Genomic DNA, 23,123 nt, shown 5'->3' with positions numbered 1-23,123 from the left:
CATGCACGTGCATCTATCCGTTTAGCTAGGCCGTTAGTGTGGTAGGAGGAAACTGAGGAATAGGAAGTTTAGTTTTCTTCTCCTGGAAATCCAGCCTGCTACACTTTTTAAAAGATGAAGTGTGTGGTTGTAGCCCCAATAACTGTAGTTTACATTTATGTAACCATGCTCTAACCATGGAAGTTGGTAACTCGTTAATCCTCACCAGCCCTGGAGTGACCTAATTTTTATCCCCTTTCTATAGGGAGGGAAAGCCTGCCTTGGGTGTGCGTTGGCCATTCACAGCAAGGTGCAGGAGCTGGGATTCATACCCAGGCTGTCTGACAGCAGACCCTAGCTCTAGCACGCTGCCCTTTGTGGCTCTTGCACTCTGTTCAAGACAGACCGAGGAGGTAAGCTTATACAGAAGTGCTGGAGACTTGGGGGAAGATACAGGAAGATGTTCCAGAAAGGGAAGGTACTCAGGCACTGGGCTGGGTTGCAGGGTTAGAGGAAGGTCGTGTTTGTCAAGAATGAGATCTCCTTTTTGTTAATCTGTATCATGTAGAATGACCTACTTTTTACTTGGAAGTCTAAGAACCAGCTTACTTTAGAAACTCCCAAATTAAGCTGTATTTCTGTCTTACTGGGAGACGTGGGGAAGGTGGGAGACTAGACCAGATGCTCATGGGTTTTTAGGAGGGGTCTGTAATGTGGGCTTAACAGCAAGGGACAGTATGTGTCAGACTTGGAACATCTGCAGAAAAGCAGCAGAATGGCTCATTGTTACAAAATACCTTGCATCTTGCACAGAAAATGCTACCTTCTGTTACTGCTGTCGGTTTTATTTTCTCTGTGGAATCCCCAGTTCCTTTGAGGCCCCGGGACAGGCAGACTGGAGAGCTTTGCTGTGGCCTGTAAGTGAGGCCCTGGAGCTCTGGGTTGACAGCTTAGCAGGCTTCAGACTCTGCCGCTCATCTCCTGAAAAGGTGAGGTGCGGGCCGGTGGATTCTGGGCCCCCAGGGGAATTGGAGGAACTCGTGGTGCAGTCGGGATGCAGGAAACTCTTAGCATTTCCTCTCCAATTGGAGTTGATTGGGTTAAAGCTTTCCAGAATGGTGTAAAACAGTTCTGAACTCCGTGAACTGCTGAGGGAGGCCCGATGAATTGAAAGAAATACAATAAACAGATTGCTCGTCATGTTGTTGGCCTTGTAGCAAATATCTGTTTTCTCCTTGGGATTACGTGAGCATTTGCTTTCCTTTGATTTCTGGTTGTTATTTTCAATATTTCTTTTGTTAACGGAGATGCTTCAAACAGCTCTGGAGAAGCCCCTGAGTCTTCGCAAGGTTTGTGTTTAGAGTTTGGCTCAGCCTCCACACGTCACCTGTTAGCTGTTAGGAGTCTAATTCTGCAAGCCATGACTTCATCTCCCTAAAGGAAGATAGACGGAATGCTTCAATACAACAGATAGGGTTCAGTTCAAGATGTGTGTGTGGGGGGGGGGGTGGTGGGGGGCAGGGTGGGGAAAGACTGAGCCTTTGGTCTCTGGGTGAACTTGGAAAGTAGACCTGTCAGAGGTATTCACGTTCAGACAGCTGGTCTATAGCTGAAAAGGCTGCCAAATAATGCCATTATTCACGGCTGTGGGAATTTTGTCAAGTGGCCTTAAAGAGATCACGTTCCATGAGGCTGGGGGCTGGGGGGCCCAGGGGTGTCTGCAGTGCTTGCTGCTCTGAGTAGAGAATAAGGTCTCATTACTGGTCTGGGCCACTACAAATGATGGATCTGGTGGCTCACTACTTGCCAGAGACTGGCCCTGGCCAGGAGTGGGAGCCAGAGACGCTTGGGTGTTTTGTGAGTTAGATCTTAAAACAAACAAAAAGATCTCAAAACAAAAACAATAGCTCAGAAGCCGGCCAGTGTTACTTGTCATTCAACATGTCCCCTTTACCCTTTACAGCATTTATCATTGGGAACCTTACCACCCTTAGAGTCCTTTCCAAGGCTGACCCCAAACCAGTTGACCCTTTGGGCCCAAACCAGTTCATTGTTGGTCATTGGTAACAAAATTTTTCCCATCACTGGCCAGGAAGACATGGCTTGAGGGGGTGGAGAACCTGGTAAGGGGTCTGTTTTTTCTCTTCCTAACTGCTCTTGCCCAGTTTCCTCCTGTGGTTTCTTGCAGATTCCATTTGTATTGGTTACCGCCCACAGGGTTGTAGCTCCTAAAAGCAGCCTCCAAAGGAGGATCCAACCATGAAGCTCTGGACACCATAGAGAAAAGGACTTGTGTCTGTAGATCTGGTGCTTTCTGGATTGTCTTTCCCAGAATCCTTTTCTCTTAATGTAGGCAGTGAAAAAAAAATTTTTAGAGATGGACAAAACCTTCCAAAATACAAGATGAATCAAGTGTAGGAAACCGTCCCTTGCAGGAAGGCATGGTTTCCATTCAGGTTAAGACAGAGCTGAAGCTGGCCCGGGACTACCCCTCCCCCTTGTTTGTGGGGGCATGAGCCCTTCCCACTGTGTATGTGGTGGGGGCCGTGGCAGGAACCTACATAACAGCTCTGACCTTAGGCTTCCGTGACCCTGCCCTTGCTGTCATTTGCAAAGACGGGATCAATTACTAGGAAGGAAACTGAATGAGGAAATCTCCTTTGGTGGCATGTGCCCTGCCCCAGTTCCCCAGCAGCCAGCACCCACTCCCTCTGCAGAGCAGATGGGGACTGTTACATAGGGCCGAGCAGCTGGCATTGCAGTCCTCTCCTCTCCGCCTGCGGCGGGCAGCCGTCTCCTGGCCAGGAAAGCCCCTTGTGATTGCTATTTCTGAAACTGGCCTGAGGACTACAGGGGGGGCATTTATGGAGACTTGGCCAGGGCTGAGTTCGTGCTCTGGGCTCCTGCCTTTGTTAGCTGTCAGATTCGGCCTCCGTCTTTCTTGGCTGCTGTGAACTGCCCCGGCTCTCTGCCTGCTGCGGTGCACAGCACGGTCGGGCATGGAACAGGCTTCTCATAAAAGGTGTGTCTCAGAGGTGCTCTGTCTTGTGTGTCCCTTGACAAAGGAGTTGCTATGGTAACTACCCTCTGGAAAACATGCAGGAGTCAACTGAACGTATGGCTCTTGCTCAACTAGCTGGAGTGTGAATATGTGCCCCTCTTTGTTCTCCCCACAGGCTGAGCTGAGGGCCTGCCCTTTGGCAGTAGAGGGCTAGAGGGCAGAAGGGCCAGTCCTCTTGGCACTCGCAGATTGAATGCTGGATGGGGTTTGCAGCCAGAAAAGAGTTGGGGATTTTCCTGCTCCTTGGTGAAGGAGGCAGAGGAGTGACAAAATGGCTCTTTCCAAGGAGCTACACTGCTCCTCATCCCACTCAACACACCTGTCCCTCAGTGTCGCTTCCACGTGGATCCGTGCTGACTTAGCAGTAAGTGAGTGCAGGCCTTGCAATGGCCCAAGTGTGGAAGCTCAGGCCATTAGAACCTTTAGCCACAAAGCAAGAGCGCAGCGGGCGGGGGCACAAACTCTGCTGGAAGCGAGGGGGAAATTCCTAGAGAATTCATCTCCAGATTGCTGTGCCACAGGTGCTACTCACAGTCCTTCCTGTACTTTAAATGCTTGTACATGCTGCCTGTCTCCCACCCAAATTAGCGGCCCAAACCCACCTTCTGAGTCTTTGCATCTGTCATCACCATGTTCACTGCAAACAGAAAAAGTTAAAGCAGCGCTGCCTAACCTAAGACCACAGCCCTTGCCCACAGTGGCCATGGTGCCTTCTCATGGGAGAGAGCCTTCCACTGACACTCTGGGGGCGGGAAGAGGAAACTGGCCACATCCACGTGCCTGAGAAGCCATCCTTTCAATCCATTATGCCGGAGGACTTCCGGCTCCATTGTGGGTCTCTAATGGAGGCCAGGTAAAGCATTCTTAGCACCTTATTGGGAAAAGGTTGTAATCCAACAGCCTCCTTGTGTGCATTCTGGCTCTGCAGATATGGATGGCCCCGTGTTTCCCTGTGGTATCAGAAAGTGGGGGGGGGGGAGGGGTGGCAAGGAGCGGAGGGGATGGCTGAGGCCAGGAAGAATGCCAGATGGCCTTCAGTTCTCTGGTGCCACCTGCTCCTCTCTGGCCTTCCTGCCACTTGGTCTCCGGCCAGAGATGGCCACAGTTCACTGTCTTCCCTCTGCCCTCACTCCTAGAGCCTGTGCTCACACCAGGTGAGGCTCCCACTTCAGCTCCTCGCCAGCCATGGGCAGAACAGTAGTGTTACAGGTGTGCTGCCTCCTCGGTGAACACAGTAGGAAGAAGCCTGAGGTGGGCTCATTTCTGCATTCATGGCCTCTGGGGCCTGGCGCCACTGAGGCATCCCAAGCACCCTCTTCTGCATTGGCCAAAATGGGCCCATCTGTGCTAGGCATAGGGACACTCCGCCATGATCACTTACAGGGAGGCTTCAGTGAAATGGCTGGAGGGGCTGTCTCGCCCTGCACCTGCACTCAGGGCGCTGGGAAACAGTCCTGCTGAGACTAACAAGTCAGGGTGGGAAGTGGGCTAGTTCTCCTCCTGTCCCGGGCCCTCCCCGGGCCTCACTCTGGTGACTCTCAACTGTGAAATTCAACATGAGGGACACTGGCCTGGGAGCATCAGGTGGCCAGGGGCCTTGTGGTGCCTCCAGTGTTGGTGTGTGCTCACTGACGGGATTATGGAGTAAATGAAGTCCTGCCTTGGGTTCAGAGTGGAAACCTGCCCCAGGTGTGACTGGTTTTTCACTTCTGCCAATATGAGAGTTTGTGTGAGTAGCCAAGCAATTTTTCAGCATTCTACACACACCATAGTTACTGCATTCGATTCGGCACTTGGCACTTGTGGATGTGTACCATGGAATATTGTAAACTTTGAAGACAGGATTTTCATGTAGCTAGAAGGTTTGCCCTACTTACTTTGTAATGAGTCTCAGTTTTGCCTTTGCTGGAGACATCCAGTGTTGACACCGTGACCTGGAATACTAGGAAATCTTTAGTACCAGGAAGAGGTCAGGCTTGAGCCGGGCCCAGAGGACCACAGCATGGGCAGAATTGCAGACATGGGGAGGGGGTGTAAGATACATTTTGAGACAGTCTGGGTTAAGGAAATGAGGACACAGTGATGATGTTGACAGCAAGAGCATTGTGCTGCCAGGGAGAAAAACCCTCTTGCCAAAGGGCACACTGGCTGTCCCCCGGGTTGGGTGCTGTGGCAGAGCTGTCACCCTGTCCAGTGAGAGCCTGCCCCGAAGGACCGGCCAGGGGACTTTGACTAACCACCAACCAGGGACCGAACTCCTAGCTTGCTAGCTGGTAACATTTTTTTTTTTCAGTGTCAAGCGTACAGAATGCTGAAGGAGGGACGCTTGCGTCACACACCCAGATTTAACAGCACGTAGCGTATCCCCATGTTAGTTTTACTCCATGGCGTCTGTGAGAATTGTTTGAGAGACTAAATTGCAGACATCAAGATAGTTCACTCCCAAGTACTTGGGCAGGTATCTCCTACAAACAGTATTCTCTACAGGGTACTGATGCTATGGTCACACCCCAGAAAATTAATAATCCTTTAGTATCTAATATCCAGTTGACATTCAGATCTCATTTTTTCTCTAGAATGACTATTACAACTTTTTTTTTTCTTGGCTTTGAGTGTGAATGTGCAGTGTTGGACATTGCTTTGGTCAACAGATTTGCTCAGCCACCTCCCCCCACCGTCCCGTGGACACATGCATGAGCCGTTGCTTATGGTGCTCGGTTGCCTCTCAGGGTCGCACTCTGGCTCTGCAGGGTCGGTCGTGGTGACGTGTGGAGTGCCGACTGTGGGCAGCCCATTCTGGGAAACAGGTTCACATGTCAGCTCCACCACTTATCACCCAGAGACCCTCAGCTCCTCCCTTCTCTCTAAGCCTCCGTGTTCGCATCTCCAAAATAAAGGAGATGGACCGGGGGCCTCCTGGCTCCGTTCGGTACCTCTGTGGCTTCGCGCAAAGTGTGGCCAGGCGGGACCCCTGCAGCTTCATACCTCAGGGCAGCTGTTTGATGAGGCTGCTGCCTGTGCCCATTCACAACACCATGAACTGTGGGGGGGATCGGGAGGATGCCTGGGACCCCCTGATGCTCTTAACATGACCAGCTGCTCTACCCCTCTGCTCCCCACAGCTGAGATTCTGGAGCTGGCTGGCAACGCAGCAAGAGACAACAAGAAGGGGCGGGTCACCCCCCGGCACATCCTGCTGGCCGTGGCCAACGACGAAGAGCTAAATCAGGTATGGGGCTCTCCTCCGCGTCCCGCACGCCAGACGCTTGTGCAGGCAGTCACAGTGGCCGAGAGACGGAGGGAGGTTGGTGTTTGGCTGGCTCTCGGAGGTTTGGGCTGCATTTTGGACCGTTAGCAGCTTCTCCGCCCCCATGGCAGTTCTTCCTCCAGGCTTTATTTGGGAGCAGGAGGGAATGAAACAAGGTGTTTGGCTCTCCCTGGAGGAAAGATAGTGAAATTTCACCAGAGTGAGGGACCCTGAGGACTTATTCCCTGTATAGTGAGCCTGGGTCTCATCAGCATCCTTGTAGATCCCATGGATGAAGGAGCTCTTCATCCCAACCCAAAGCAAGAATGTGAATGGGCAGGGCCGGCTTCTTGAAGGTCAGAGACAGGGTGGGCTGGCTCACCATCTGCTACTTTGATTTTCCTGCAAGCTGCTAAAAGGAGTCACCATAGCCAGTGGGGGAGTGTTACCAAACATCCATCCGGAGTTGCTAGCAAAGAAACGAGGATCCAAAGGGAAGTTGGAAGCCATCATCACACCACCCCCAGCCAAAAAGGCCAAGTCTCCATCCCAGAAGAAGCCCGTGTCTAAGAAAGCAGGAGGCAAGAAAGGGGCTCGGAAATCCAAGGTATGTGATTTGGCAGAAGTGGGAGGGTTGGGGCAGGTGCAAGCAGGTGAGGTCATGAGTGGCTCCTTTGTGCTGAGAGTTATCCGAGGACTAAGGAGGAACATAGGGGAGCTGCTTGCGGAGAGGCTAGTCCAGCTCAGGTGGGCAGAATTGGGGGACCGGATCCCGGTAGGCAAGGGGGTGTGAGGAGGGTCTGGGGCAGATAGCCCCAGGCTGGAAGAGCCCATTCCTGGCCCGCCAGGGAGATGCTTCCACCTCTGGGAAGAGACCTGCGTGTGCAGGAGCTTTCCTGTGCTAGGGGTGGCTGCCATCGGGTCCTACCCACAGGTACTGGCTGCCTCTCGGAACTGTCACTGTGTTACTGTGCCTGCGTGTCTTCCACTGTGCATCTTCCAGTAGGATGGTTCAGACAGTTGGCTCTGTAGGACGGTTGCCTTGTTAAGGAGAAAAATAGATGTGTTGTTCAGGTGCCCCTACCAGACCCAGCCTACACCGAGCAGGTCCTAGGTGCTGGTCTTTTTGTGGTGAGTGAAGCCCTCTCATTAGTGTGACCTAATGTTTTCTTGGGTGGGGCAGGCCAGCTGATCCCCATGTTCGCTCCTCACTGCACGCAGCACAGCAGCCCACCCTCGGGAGGTCTGGGCCTGCAGGTGGTTGCTCTTACCTGTCTGAGTATCAGCAGGATCAAGGGCGGGTGCAACTGGAAGCAACTGGAACACGTGCTCCGTGTTCCTCCCTCACCCGTCCCCGCCTTTGAGCTGTTGTCAGAACCTCCGGGGCCAACAAACGAGGGACAGTGCAATGAAAGCTCATCATCAGTAAAATGGAATGTAAGCTGCCCTGCCCTGGGCCCCCCCCTCAGGTGTGATCCTTCTGGTCTCCAGCCAGACGAGGAGGAATTTATCCCTGGCAGAAGGCGACCTGGCTGTTTTGTGAGACCCTCAGTAGTAGCTGGTGGAAATGCCTTGTGGATCAGATGCAGTGTCAGCACGTTCTTCCGAGCAAAACCCAAGCCTCTTACCTGATGAGGTGGTGAGGACACCTTCCCAGGACAGGGTGCGGCAGCACTGACCCGGGGCTAGGCTCGGGGCCACACTCCCAGCACATCCTCTCCTCTGAGCCAGTCCACAGAGCAGGCCCCAGTCTCCCAAGTTTGTGTCTACGCTGTTCGCTGGCCTTTGGTGGTTGAAGTTCTTGTACACCCTTCTGGGCGCAGACACATGATTCCCTAAAAACAAAATCTGAATTCCTCTTGCCACCAGGACACCACCTTGCCCTACCCCACCCCACCTGAGAATCACTCCCAGCTCTGTGAGAGAGAAACCTGTTCCTGAGGAGTGTCCTGTAGGTTCTTGCCAGGCACTTGTGCTCCACCTAGTCCCTGGGGGAGGCTCAGGACCAGGCGAGGATGTCGCAGAATGCTCTCTTACTCATGCTCACCAACTGTAAAATTAGCATATTGAACCGTTCTAGCATTTGCATTTGCTGGGAATAGTGGGGCAGGGAAGGCAGGGGAAAGGTGCATGGGCAAGCCTTTCTAAATGTTTGAGGATCAAGATGCCAAGTCCATCATCTCTTGAACATGGGCCTCAGGGAGCTGGTGCCCTTAGTGCTTGGCTGAGCCTTCTTCTGGCTGTGGCCCTAGCCATGGCCCTTGTTAATGCAGGCCCACTGCTGGTTGGCGTCTGAGCAGCCTCTCTGATTCTGTGTCTCGGGCAACCCTGGGCTGAACCCCTCTGCCGTCATCCCACTACTTCCCCTATTAGTTTCTGCCTGATGACTTTCTGCCTTCCCACCTAAGCGAACAGTAAGAATGCTGTGTCTTTCTTTTTGGACTTCAAATGAAGGGTGTGTGTGTGTGTGTGTGTGTGTGTGTGTGTGTGTGTTCAGCTCCTAGTAGCTATATTTGGAACTCAGTGTTTCTAATAACCATATGCCAATAATCACTCGAACATTCAGCTTTTCCCTTGATTACAAAAGCAGGAAGTCTGTTATGGTGGTCTGTTTTTCTTCCACACAATAAAACACATTGTCTGCTTACTGTACCAGTATTTGGCTAACATTAAACCCTGGGGGAAGCTGAAATTGGAACCGTGAACAGCTAATTTTCAAAACATTTGTTTAATGTAAATTGTGGTGTCAGCTCCCAGAAACAGCAGAAAACCTGCATCTCCAGGTTTAAGTGGAATGTTCTGAAAATAACCTTTCCAGAGACATGCAGAGAAAGCCTTCCTAACATGCTAAAGCACTTGGAGTAAAAGGGAGTTGGTATTTTTCAAGTGTCAACACGTGAATTCCAAATCATAATTTTCCCCCCAGTTCTATGTAATTGGAAGGTTTTGAGAGTCTCCAGTTGTGACAGCTGAGTCAGCTATTGTGGAACCGGTTGGAGAAGGTGCCAAAACCCACCGCAGCCAGGAGTCCGGGGCCCTGGTGGTGCCTTAGGGCTCCTCCTTCCTACTTGGGTGGCCTCAGCCAAGTCTGTGCCTCAGTTTACCCCCTCCCATGAAATGAAGGGGTGCAATCCAGCCTTATGCTTCAATGACTGTGCCTATTTGCATCATGTTTCTGACGAGGTAATAGGTGTCAGAGTTGGGATGGTATGAAAGAGAGTGCTGTAAGAAGTCCCCCTCTCGCCATGGCCCCCCACTCCTCCCCAGAGCAGTCTCTGCAGTGAATTTTTATGGGCCTTTCAGAAAGACTACGCATGGAAAAGCGTATAGGCCCACACAGTCCTCCTCGTCATACCTGCCTTTGGATATAAATAAGTCCTGTTACCCAGTGCTTTCGCAGGGTGGGGCAGTGCTTAAGGGTGCCTGCTCACTGGCTTTGTGGAGAAGGACGGGAAGGGTGTGCAGCACACGGGTTGGGTGCTGCTATTACTGACTTGTTCTACAGCTCTGACTATACGGCTGGTTCTTTCTATTTCATGATGTGGTGCGAGTGGCCTCTACAGTGTGCAGTACCGTGTTAACCACGTCTCTGTGGATGAGCCTACAGCTGTCCCGAGCGTTCCGACAGACAGTGCCACAGTGACCGCGATGGTTGATGGGTGTGTGTGCCCACACACCCGTAGGATAAAGTCCCCAGTGTGAACTTGCTGAAGCAGACCGTTTTCTGATGGCTCTTGGTCACATCGAGAACATTTTGTGCCATTAAGAAATTCCAAAATCTGCCTTGTTCTTTTAACATTCAGTGCCAAAGTTGTTGAAAGAAGATGCGTTCGTTCGATCAGTATTCACCCAGCCTGCACGTGCCCATTGTTACTCTTGGGAGTGAGGGCACAGCAGTGAACAAAGGCCCTTGCCCTCCCCTGGTGCTCGGTGAGCTCTGCTCTGGTCTAGCAAGGAGAGGCAGAGTCATTCCAGAAGGGCTGTGGGTACAGGCAGGTGCGGTGACAAAAATACAGCAGAGTGACAGCACAAGCGGTGTTACTTCACACAGGTGAGGCTTCTTTGGTAAGGTGACCCTTGAACAGAGAGACCTGAGAGGGTAAGGTGTCTGGGCCCTCAGGTGACTGGTAGGAGAGGTGACTGGCAGACGACCAGCAAGTAAGTGTGCCTGTCCCCCTCCCAGGGAGAACTCAACAGGACTTGGCATGTGAGGTTCCAACGTTTCCATAACATGCACACCTTTGGCAGTTGGAGAAGCCTAGGAATCCTTCCCAAGATAAGGTTTTCAAGGGCATAAAATGCTGAAGATTCAAAGGAAACCATTTATGCTTAAATCTTCCAGGTTAACACCCCTTGTCAGAATGTTTACCGAGAGCCATAGGATAGTCTTTACGAGATCTCCAAGAAGATAGATAGTTGTTGCCAAAAATCTGTATAAAAAATGCTCTCATCTAGGATTTTTCTTATTTTTTCCTTAAGTTTTTATTCAAATTCCAGTTAGTTAACCTACAGCGTCATATTAGTTTCAGCTGCACAATACAGTGATTCAGTCTCACGTAGGATTATTTAAACCTAAATCCGCACTACCATCCTAACTGAACTCCACCCCCGTGTGGAAATCACCCTCTGGATCATGAAGATAGGCTTGCTCCTCGCTGCCTGGCAGAAAGCCCGAGGTGATTTTGGGAGAGCACCTGTTTCTTTTTTGAGAAATAAATATTGAAACTGAAAATTGAGTGGTGAATGTTGGGGTTAGGGATGCCAAAGAAAGAGATTGGTTCTTTCGAGAAGCCGCCATCCTTGCAATTAAGAGGCCAATTTTGCTGGCCTTTTAATGAGCTTTCTAGCAGGTCAGACATCAGGGTGAAAGAGAATGTGCATAGGGAATCCTGGATTGATGATTTCACATAAGGCATTTTGGACACTCAGTCCTATATGTTCTTAAAAAGCCCACTGACTCTGACTGATAAGGATTTGTGCCGTTCAGAACAAAACAGGGTGCAGGTACAATGCATGGGGGCTTTGAGATTTGTAGAACAATACAAAATTCTCCAAAATCAACATTTCAGAGATTGACAAAGAGTATTGCTTGCTAGGGTTTCCCCTTCGGGCCAGGATCTGAAAAGAATCTACCACTATCACCATTTCTTAAAAGAAAATGGCATTTTATTTTTTTTTATTTTTTTTATTTTTTTATTTATTTTTTTTTTCAACGTTTATTTATTTTTGGGACAGAGAGAGACAGAGCATGAACGGGGGAGGGGCAGAGAGAGAGGGAGACACAGAATTGGAAACAGGCTCCAGGCTCTGAGCCATCAGCCCAGCGCCCGACGCGGGGCTCGAACTCACGGACCGCGAGATCGTGACCTGGCTGAAGTCGGACGCTTAACCGACTGCGCCACCCAGGCGCCCCTAGAAAATGGCATTTTAATCCAAGAGACTGGGAAGGGAAATAGTCCCTGACTACAGGCTTTATGTAAAAGTTCATGAAACAATTACTAATGATTTGAATGTAGTGATATCTCACGAGGCACCTGAGTGCGACTACCCTGTCTTGGGCTGGGAACCTTGCACGGAAGAGACAGCCATTTGCCAGGTAGAGAGGCTGGAGAGAACCGGGGAGGAAAGGCCCATCCTATACAGACAGGGTTTGGTGGCCTTCTATCAAGGCCAGTGGCTTATCAGGAGTTCTCTCACCTTAGACTCCTTTTCCCCACAAGGAATTGAAGGCAGAGGGAAGTCCAGCAGTTTTCTCAAGGTTACATCACTAGTAGAACTAGAAATGAAATGCAGAATTTCAGAGCCCAAACATAGTGTCACTTGTATGACCTTTGACCGTGGACCACTTACTTTTCCTTGGCAGAAGCCCCTCTGTTCTGTTGGTGGAGGGCTGAACGCCTTCTGTTGTAGGTGAGTGGGGCAACAGCTTAAAAAGTTTTTTTAATACCACATTCTGGGCTCATCGTGAATATATTTGTGCCTTTGCAATATATACCCTGCTTACAATTTCCCCCTCTCGTTCTCTATTGCACTGTTTTCCAGTTTTATTGAGCTGTGCTTGGCATGCAGCACTACACGTATTCAAGTATACAGCATAAGGACCTCACTTAAATACATCATGAAGTGATTATCACACTAAGTTTAGATGACCTCCCTTGTCTCATAGAGATACAAAAAAAAGTGTTTTTCTTTATGATGAGAACCCTTAGGACTGACTGTCAACAACTTTCACATATGCCATACAGCAGTGTTAACTATGGTTGTCCGGCCACACCTTACATCCCCTGTACTTATCTCCTTGCTGGAAGTCTGTACCTTTTGGGGGAGTATTTTAAAAAAGCAGTGTAGTTGCCCTACAATGTTAAATTAGTTTTGGGCCCTCAACACAGTGATGGGTCTTCTCTGGATGTTTTTACTGTGTTCGCCGCACGTGTAGCTGTCATCTGTCACTGCAGCATCGTTACGGTAGCATTGATTTTATCTTCCATGCTGGACCTTTTATCCGTGTGACTTCTTCCCTCCATAACTGGAAGCCTGCACCTACTACTGCCCTGCACCCATTTTGCCCTTCCCATCCAACCCCCTCCCCTCTGGCAACCCACGAGTTCTCTGTATTTATGATTCTGTTTCTGCTTTTTGTTTACTTATCTCTTTTGCTTTTTAGATTGCGCAAGTAAGCGAAATCTTGGTATTTATCTTTCTCTGACTTATCTCACTTAGCATAACGCTCTCTAGGTCCGTCTATATTGTTGCAAATGGCAAGATCTCATTCTTTGATATGACTAATATTCTTTTGTATGTGAATGTGTATTAAATGTGTATGTGCCACTTCTTTATCCATTCATCTATTGATACTCACTTGGGCTGCTTCTCTCTACTCATTATTGTGAATAATACTGCAGTAAACATAGGGGTGCGTGTCTCTTGTCAAATTAGTGTTTTCATTTTCTTTGGGTCAATAGCCAGTAGTGGAATTGTTGGATCACATGGCAGCTGTATTTTCTTGTTTTGCATAGTGGCTGCACCATTCTGTAATCCCACCAGGGCTTCTTTTTTCTCCATATTTTCGCCCACAGTTGTTATTTCTTGTCCTTTTGATTTTAGCTATTTTCATAGGTGTGAAGTGATACCTCATTGTGGTTTTGCTTTGCGTTTTCCCTGACGATTAATGATGTTGAGCATCTTTTTATGTATCTGTTAGCCATCTGTATGTCCTCTTTGGAAAAATGTGTATTCATGTTCTCAGACTTTTTTTTTTTAATGTTTTAATGTTTTAATTTCAGAGGGAAAGACAGAGCGTGAGTGGGGGAGGGGCAGAGAGAGAGGGAGACACAGAATCTGAAACAGGCTCCAGGCTCTGAGCCGTCAGCACAGAGCCCGATATGGGGCTCGAACTCACAAACCGTGAGATCATGACCTGAGTTGAAATTGGATGCTTAACTGACTGAGCCACCCAGGTGCCTCTCTCTGCCTGTTTTTTATTCGACTCTTATTTTGGCGTTGAGTTGTATAAGTTCTTTATATATTTTAGATATTATACCTTATTAGGTATATCATGGCAAATATCATTTGCTATTTCATAGGCTGCCTTTTCCTTTTCTTATTTTTTTAATATTTATTTTTGAGAGAGACAGACAGAGAGACAGAGCACGAGCAGGGGCGGGACAGAGAGAGACAGAGGGAGACACGGTATCCGAAGCCGGCTCCAGCTCCAAGAAATTGTGAGATCATGACCTGAGCTGAAGTCGGATGCTTGACTGACTGAGCCACCCAGGAGCACCCCCCTCGCCACCACCGTTTTCATTTTCTTGATGGTTTCCTTAGCTGTGCGGAAGCTTTTTAGTTTGATGTAGTCCCAATAGTTTATTTTTGCTTTTGTTTCCCTTGCGTGGGGAGACATGTCTACATAAATGTTGCTAAGGCCAATATCAGAGAAATTACTGCCTATGTTTTCTTCTGTTTTTATGGCTTATTGTCTCACATTTGGGTCTTTAATCCCTTTTGAGCTTATTTTTGTGTGTGGTATGAGAAAGTGGTCCAGTATTTTTCTTCTGCATGTAGCTGTCCAGTTTCCCCCCACCCTTTGTTGAAGAGACTGTCTTTTCCCATTGTATATTCTTGCCTTTGTTGTAGATTAATTGACCATATAAGCATGGGTTTATTTCTCGATTCTGTTCTGTTGATCCGTGTGTCTGTTTTTGTGTCAGTACCGTACTGTTTTGATTGCTACAGCTTTTGGAGTGTATCTTGAAATCTGTGACTGTGATATCTCCAGTTTTGTTCTTCTTTCTCAAGATTGCTTTGGCTGTTTGGGGTCTTTTGTGGTTCTATACAAATGTTGGTTTTACTTGTTCTACTTTTGTGAAAAATGTGGTAGGGATTGTGTTGAGTCTGTAGATTGCTTTGGGTAGTATGGACATATTAACAATATTATTCCATTCCGTGCGGGTGGAATATCTTTTCATTTGTTTGTGTTGTCTTCAATTTCTTGATAGTTTTCAGGGCACTGGTCTTTGACTGCCTGGGTTAAGTGTATTCCTAGGTATTTTATTCTTTTTTGTGCAATTGTAAATGGGATTGTTTTCTTAATTTCTCTTTCTGCTCTTTCATTTTTAGTGTATACACAGCAATTACTGTTTATTAACTTTATATCCTGCAACTATACTGAATTCATCGATTACTTCTGGTAGCTTTTTGATGGAGTCTTTAGAGTTTTCTATGTATGGTATCACATCATCTGCATAGAGTGACCCTTTAACTTCTTTACCAATTTGCATCCCTTTTATTTTTGTTTTTCTTTTTTGATTGCTGGGGCTAGGACTTCCAGTACTATGTTGAATAAAAATGGTGAGAGTGGGCATCCTTGTCTTGTTCCTGATAGAGGAAAAGCTCTCACGTTTTCACCAGTGAGTGTATGATGTTTGCTGTTTTTCATATATGGCCTTTATTATGTTGAAGTATATTCCCTCTAAACCTACTTTATTGAGAGTTTTTATCATGAATGGATGTTGAATTGTGTCACATGCTTTTTCTGTATCTCTTGAGATGATCATGTGATTTTTATCTTTTATTGTGTTGATGGTGGTACATCATGTTGATTAATTTGCTAATACCGAACCATCCTGCATCCTTAGACTAAAAATCCCACTTGATTATGGTGAATGATCCTTTTAATGTATTCTTGCATTGAATGCAGTTTGCTAATACTTTGTTGAGGATTTTTCATCTGTGTTCATCAAGGATATTGGATCTGGAGCCCTGGGACCCTGCTCTCATCCACCCATGCTACCAAGATATAGGGGAAATGTAAACCATGGCACTCATCAGCCCCTCTGACGTGAAAAGAGTTCCAGCAGCTTCCCTGTCATTTGGTGGAGTTATAGCACTGGATCTTTTATACACTAGCTGCTCTTTTTACAATATTTATTTATTTTTGAGGGAGAGAGAGAGAAAGAATGTGCACGAGCAGAAGAGGGCCAGAGGATCTAGATCTTTTATATACTAGCCACTCTTTTTTTTAAGTTTATTTATTTATTTTGAGAGGGAGAGAGAGAGAGAGAGAGAGAGAGAGAGAGAGAACGCACGAACCAGAGGGCGAGGGGCAGAGAGAGAAGAGAGAGACAATCCCAAGCAGACTCCACACTGTCAACGCACAGAGCCTGACGCAGGGCTCGGAGTCATGAGCCATGAGATCATGACTTGAGCCGAAGTCGGACTCCTAACCAACTGAGCCATCCAGGCATCCCTACTAGCTGCTGTTTTAAATCGAGGCTTTTTTTTCTGTGCCCAAGGCTAATAAATTTGCTCCCAGTCCCTCAGTATCTCCTTCCCTACTGCACTTTGCAGCAGCGGGTGGAGGGTTCCCTTCATCACTGTGTCTCTTTCCTTCTGTTATTTTCTGTGTGGTCTCTTTATCTTTGTTGGACAAAAGCTGTTCAGTCAGCCTTCAGTTCTTCAGAAGGAATTGCTCTATCAGTAGCTGGAGATTGGGTGTGTCTTTGGTGGAGGTGAGGGTCAGGGTCTTCCCACATCATACTTTTGGACTGGAACTCTAGTTGAAAGTTTGAGCCTTTTGACCACTGACATCCAGTTCTCCCACAAATATACAACTATAAATAAAAAATTAGGTACAGACACTTAGGTGGAATCTGAGCGAGGTAAGGGACCTTTTTAATCTCCATAGTACATTTAACTCCATTAGGGTGTATTTTTTTTTCTTTATTTTTGTCTTAACATTGTGTTTGATTCATTTAGGTTATTGTATGTAGCATACAGCACTGAGTCTGTGTGTTGCATGGTTGGAATTTACCCCCACGTGGTTATCCATTCTGCTCTTGAGAGATTTAAGTTGCTTGCAATTTGAGGCTCCTACCAATATTCCTGCTATGAAAGTACATGCCTTTTGGTGCACACATGTTGTATTGTCTTGGGAGTATACTTTTAAGTGGAATTGTGGTATCATAGGGTATTCATATGTTCAGCTTTAGTAGAGAGTGCCAAATAGTTTTCCCGAGTGGTGGTGAAAGTGAGCATTCCCATTGCAGCAAATGGGGATTCCAGTTCTACATTCTTGCCAAGGCAGGCTGTTTTGAGAGTTAAATTTTAGCCAGTCTGATGGCTGTGCATTGTCTTCATGACCATTTAGCTTTCGCATGTGCTGAAACAAATTTTGGCCCTTTGGATAGTTCCTTTTGTGCTAGTGTTTTAGGCAGTTTTAAAAATGTGGATTATCTATCTCTTTTAAATGCCTTACAGTACATATTTATTATGGATATGAATTCTTTTTTTATTGAGATATAATTGGCATTTAATATCATCTTAATATCAGGTGTACAACATGATGATTTGATATTTGTATATATTGCAAATGATCACTACAGTAAGTCCAGTTAACATCTGTCACCATATGTAATTACCAAGTTTTTTTTCTTAGGAGAACTTCTCAAGTCGGCTTTGTTAGCAACTTCCAAATATGCAGTACGGTATTAAAAACTATAGCCACCGTGCGGTGTATTACATCCCCGTGACTTTGGTTTTTTTATCACTGGAAGTCTGTACCTCTTGACAAGCTTCACCCATTTCACCCCCCCGCCCCACCTCTGTCAACCATCAGTCTGTTCTCTGTATTTGTAAACTCGGATTTTTTTTTCTTTTTTGCGATTCCACACATAAGTGAGAACATACAGTTACTTGTCTTTCTCTGTCTTGATTTATTTCGCTTAGTATAATACCCTCCAGGTCACATCCTTCTTTTTTAGTGATAACACTCTATTTTGTATATGTGTGTGTATATGTATATATAAAATATATGAGGAGATAATGTATAATAGGATACATAACATATCTTATAGGACATATTATATGTAAGGACATATATATCAGGATATAAAATATGTTAGTATATATAATATATAAGTATCTTTATCAAATTTTCACATTGTCTTTAGCCATGTTTTCATTGATGGATACTCAGGTTATTTTCATTACTTGGCTATTATACATAATGCTGCAGTAACCCTGCAGGTGCACATATATTCTTGAGTTGGTGTTTTCTTTTCTTTAGAAGTAAAAATTGTTGGATCATATGGTAGTTCTATTTAATTTTCTGAGGAACCTCCATAATGTTTCCCATGGTGGCTGCACCAATTTACATTTCCAACCACAGTGCACAAGGAACTCCCCTTTCTCCATGTCCTTACCAGCACTTAACTATTTATTATCTTTTTGATAATAGCCTAACAGGTGTGAGGCGATAGATACCTCACTGTGGATTGGATTTGCATGTATCTGGTGATGAGTTATGTTGAGCACCTTTTCACGTACTTGTTGCCTGTCTGTCTGTCTTCTTTGGAAGAGTGTGTATTCAGATTCTCTGACCACTTTTTTTTTTTTTAAGTTTTTACTTAAATTCCAGTTATTTAACATACAGTGTAATAATATCAGTTTCAGGGGAACAGTTAGTAATTTAACACTTGCATACAATGCCCAGTGCTCATCATGACACGAGCACTCCTTAATCCCCATCGCCCATTTAGCCCATCCGTTCCCCCCCCCCCACCGTTCCCCCTCTGGTAACCATCAGTTTGTTCTCTACAGTTAAGAGACTATCTCTTGGTTTGCCTCTCTGTTTTTTTCCCTTTGCTCATTTGTTTCGTTTCTTAAATTCCACAGATGAGTGAAATCATATGGTATCTGTCTTTCTCTGACTTATTTTGCTTAGCATAACATTCTCTAGCTCCCTCCACATCGTTGCAAATGGCAAGATTTCATTGTTTTTGATGGTTGAGTAACATTCCACTGTGAACATATACCACATCTTCTTCATCCGTTCGTCAGTGGATACTTGGGCTGTTTCCATAATTTGGTTATTGTAGATAATGCTGCTATAAATATCGGGGTGCATGTGTCCCTTTAAATTAGTATTTTTGTGTTTTTTGGATAATAGGGTAGTTCCATTTTTAACTTTTTGAGGAACCCCCAAACTGTTTTCCACAGTGGCTGCACCAGTTTGCATTCCAGTCAATATAGCAAGAGGGTTCCCTTTCTCCATACCCTCTCCAACACCTGTTGTTTCTTGTGTTGTTGATTTTAGCTATTCTGACAGGTGCAAGGTTATGTCATTGTAGTTTTGATTTGTGTTTCCCTGATGATGAGTGATCATGAGCAGCTTTTCATGTGTCTTTTGGCCATCTGGATATTTTCTTTGGAAAAATGTCTATTTGTGTCTTCTGCCTAGTTTTTAATTGGATTTTTAATTTTGGGGTGTTGAGTTTTATAAGTTCTTTGTATATTTTGGATACTAATCCTTTTTGAGATAGGATGTTTGCAAATATCCCATTCTGTAGATTGCCTTTTAGTTTTGTTGATTGTTCCCTTCCCGGCACAGAAGCTTTTTGTTTTGATGCAGTCCCAGCAGTTTATTTTTGCCTTTCTTTCCCTTGCCTCAGGAGACATAGCTGGAAAGAAGTTGCTGCAGCTGATGTCAAAGAAGTTACTGCCTCTGTTCTCTTCGAGGCTCTTTATGGTTTCAGGTCTCACAGTTAGGTCTCTGACCACTTTTTAATAAAAAAAATTCTTTTTCTTTTGCTATTAAGTTGTATGAGTTCTTTATATATTTTGGATATTAACCCCTTATCAGATACAGATTTTCTTTGACTTATGATGGGGTTGTGTCATGATGAAACCATTGTAAGTTGAAAATATCATTAGGTTGAAAGTGCATTTAGTACACATAATTACCATACATCATAGCTTTAGCCCAGCCTACTGTAAACGTGCTCAGAACACTTATTAGCCGACAATTGGACAAAATCATTTAACCCAAAGCCTATTTTATAATAAAGTGTTGAATATTTCATGTAACTTATTGAATACTGTACTGAAAGTGAAAAACAGAATGGCTCTATGGGTACAGAATGTTTGCGTAAGTCTGTCAATTATTTACCATCATGACTGTGTGACTGACTGGGTGCTGTGGCTACGTGTTGATGTCCAACATCACGAGAGAGTATAGTACTGCACATTGCTATCCTGGGGAAAAAAATCAAAATTTAAAATTAAAAGTATACTTTCTACTGAATGCATATAGCTTTTGTTTGCACCATTGGAAAGCAGAAAAATTCAAAGTCAGGGCCTGTCTGTATATGATTTGCAAATAATTTCTCTGAAGGTGGCCTTTTCATTTTGTTGATGGTTCCTTTGCTCTGCAGAATCTTTTTAGTTTGGTGTAGTCCCATTTTTTATTTTGCTTTCATTGCCTTTGCTTATGATATCATATACTAAACATCATTGCCAAGAGCATTAACAATGAGCTTACCATCTGTTTTCTAGGAGTTTCTTGGTTTCTGGACTTGCATTCTAGTCTTTAATCCATTTTGAGTTAATTTTTGTGTATTATGTAAAATGGCGGTACAGTTTCATCCTTTTGCACGTGGCTATCCTATTTTCCCAACATTGTTTAATTGCAGTGACTGCCCTTTCCCTGTTGTATAGTCTTGGCTCTTATGTCATGAATTCATAATGTATATGTGGGTTTATTTCTGGGCTCTCCATTCTGTTTCACTGGTCTGTGTGTCTGTTTTCGTGTTGATACCATACTGTTTTGATTACACTTGTATCTCATAGCTTTGTAATATAATTTGAAGTCAGGGAGCATGATGACTTCTGTTTTGTTCTCCTTTGTCAAGATGGCTTTGGCTTTTGGAGTCTTTTGTGATTTCATGTAAATCTTAATATTGTTTGTTCTGTTTCCATAAGAAATGCCATTGGAATTTTGATACAGATTGCATTGAATCTGTAGATTGCTTTGGGTAGTATTAACATTTTAACAATATTAATCCTTTCAATCCATGAGCACAGAATATCTTTCCATTTATTTGTGTCTGGTTCAGTTTCTTTAATTAATGTGCTAGAGTTTTGAGGATATAGTTTTTTGCCTTTTTGGTTAAATTTATTTGTAAATATTTTATTTTTTGATGCAACTGTAAATGGGATTATTTTCTTAATTTCTGTTTATGATAATTGTTATTAGCATATACAGATGCAACAGATTTCTGTATATTCATCTGGTATCGTGAAACTTTATTGAATCCATTTATTCTAAGTTTTTTAATGTATACTTACTTTTGAGAGAGACAGAGTGTGAGCAGGGGAGAGTCAATGAGAGAGAGAGACACACACACACAGAATCTCAAGCAGGCTCTGTGCTCTGAGCTGTCAGCACAGAACCTGATGCGGGGCTCGAACTAACGACCTGTGAGATCATGACCTGAGCCGAAGTCAGATGCTTAACTGACTGAGCCACCCAGGTGCCTCTATTCTAACAGGTTTTTGATGGAGTCTTTTGGGTTTTCTATATATAGTATCATGCTATTCGCAGACAGAGACAGTTTTACTTCTTTCTGAATTGGATGCCTTTTCTTTTCCTTGCCTAATTGCTCTGGCAAGGACTTCTAATATAGTATTAGAATAAAATACATATATATAATATATATATATGTATACATACATACTGTGTATATATATATATATATATACATATACACTATATGTATAGTATACGTATACACATATACATATATACATATATAGTATGTGTGTGTGTATATGTATATATTTATATATATTCTAATATATATTAGAATAAAAGTGGCAAGAATGGGTATTGTTATCTTGTTCCTGATCTTAGAGGAAAAGCTTTCAGCTTTCCACTAATGAATATGAAGTTAGCTGTGGGCTTGACATTTATGGCTTTTACTATGTTGAGGTATGTTCCTTCTATACCCAGTTTGTTGAGATTTTTTATCATAAATGGATGTTGAATTTTGTCAAAGGCTTGTTCTGCATTTGTTTAGGTGATCATAGGTTTGTGGGGGTTTTTATACCCTTCATTTGTTAATGTGGTGTATCACTTTGATGGATTTGTGGGATATTGAACCACCCTTACATCCCCCACAATAAATCCCACTTGATCATGGTATATGATCCTTTTAATGCATTGTCAAATTCATTTGTTAGTATTTTGTTGAGTGGCTTGCATCTTTGTTCATCAGGGATATTGGCTTGTAATTTACTTTTCTTATGGCATCTTTGTCTGGTTTTGGTATCGGGGTAGTGCTGGCCTTATAAAATGAGTTTGGAAATGTCCTCTTATATTTTGGAAGTTTTAGAAGGATTGGTATTCATTCTTCTTTAAATGTTTATTAGAATTAACCATTGAAACCTGGTCCTGGACTTGTGTTGGTTGGTTGTGAGGTTTTCGATGACTGATGCTCTATACCTTTACTAGTAATCGGACTGTTGAGATTTTTATTTCTTCATGATTCAGTGTTGGTAGTCTGTGTGTTTCTAGGAATTGGTCCATTTCTTCTAGGTTGTCCAATTTTTTTTGGCATATAATTGTTCACAGTCATCTTTTAAAATCCTTTGTAGGGGCGCCTGGGTGGCGCAGTCGGTTAAGCGTCCGACTTCAGCCAGGTCACAATCTCGCGGTCCGTGAGTTCGAGCCCCGCATCAGGCTCTGGGCTGATGGCTCAGAGCCTGGAGCCTGCTTCCGATTCTGTGTCTCCCTCTCTCTCTGCCCCTCCCCCGTTCATGCTCTGTCTCTCTCTGTCCCAAAAATAAATAAACGTTGAAAAAAAAAAAATTAAAATCCTTTGTATTTCTGTGGTATCAGTTGTAACATCTCTTTTATTTCTGATTTATTTATTTGACTCCTCTGGGTTTTTTCTTAGTCTAGCCAAAGGTTTGTCAGTTTTGTTTATCTTTTCAGAGGACTAGCTCTTAGGTTAATTTATCTTTTCTATTTTTGTCTATGTGTTGCTGCACTGATCTGTATTATTTCCTTCTTTCTACTAATTTTGGGCTTCATTTGTTCCTTTTTCTTTTTTCTGGTTTCTTTTGGTGTAAGGTTATATTGTTTGAGCTTTCTCTTGTTTTTTTGTTTTTTTTTTTTTAAACTTTATTGTTTATTTATTTTTGAGACAGAGAGAGACAGAGCATGAGCAGGGAAGGGGCAGAGAGAGAGGGAGACACATAATGTGAAGCAGGCTCCGGGGTCCAAGCTGTCAGCACAGAGCCCGACGCGGGGCTCGAACTCACAAACCGCGAGATCATGACCTGAGCCAAAGTCGGACGCTTAACCGACTGAGCCACCCGGGTGCCCCTCTCCTGTTTTTTCGAAGCAGCCTGTGTTGCTATACACTTTTCCTCTTAGAACTGCTTTTGTTGCATCTCGTAAGTTTTGGCATGTTGTATTTCCGTTTCCCTTTGTCTCAAGGTATCTTTTTATTTCTCTTTTGATTTCTTCTTGACCCGCTGGTTGTTGAGTAGTGTGTA

The 23,123-nt window shown here is 44.8% G+C and overlaps 1 protein-coding gene across 4 annotated transcripts in view; it reads left to right on the top strand.

Annotated features, from left to right (window-relative positions):
• Positions 1–23,123, top strand: part of LOC115516119 (core histone macro-H2A.1) — an 80,100-nt gene that overhangs the window by 26,154 nt on the left and 30,823 nt on the right. For all 4 annotated transcript variants that reach the window (XM_030318538.1, XM_030318549.1, XM_030318527.1 and 1 more), the window contains exons 3-4: positions 6,163–6,269; positions 6,697–6,894. In XM_030318538.1, coding sequence (XP_030174398.1) covers positions 6,163–6,269; positions 6,697–6,894 — 305 coding nt within the window. The remainder of the gene's footprint in view (positions 1–6,162; positions 6,270–6,696; positions 6,895–23,123) is intronic.

This window comes from Lynx canadensis, chromosome A1 (genome assembly GCF_007474595.2).
Source record: "Lynx canadensis isolate LIC74 chromosome A1, mLynCan4.pri.v2, whole genome shotgun sequence".
Lineage (NCBI taxonomy): Eukaryota > Metazoa > Chordata > Mammalia > Carnivora > Felidae > Lynx > Lynx canadensis.
This window is presented reverse-complemented; position numbering and strand designations above follow the sequence as displayed.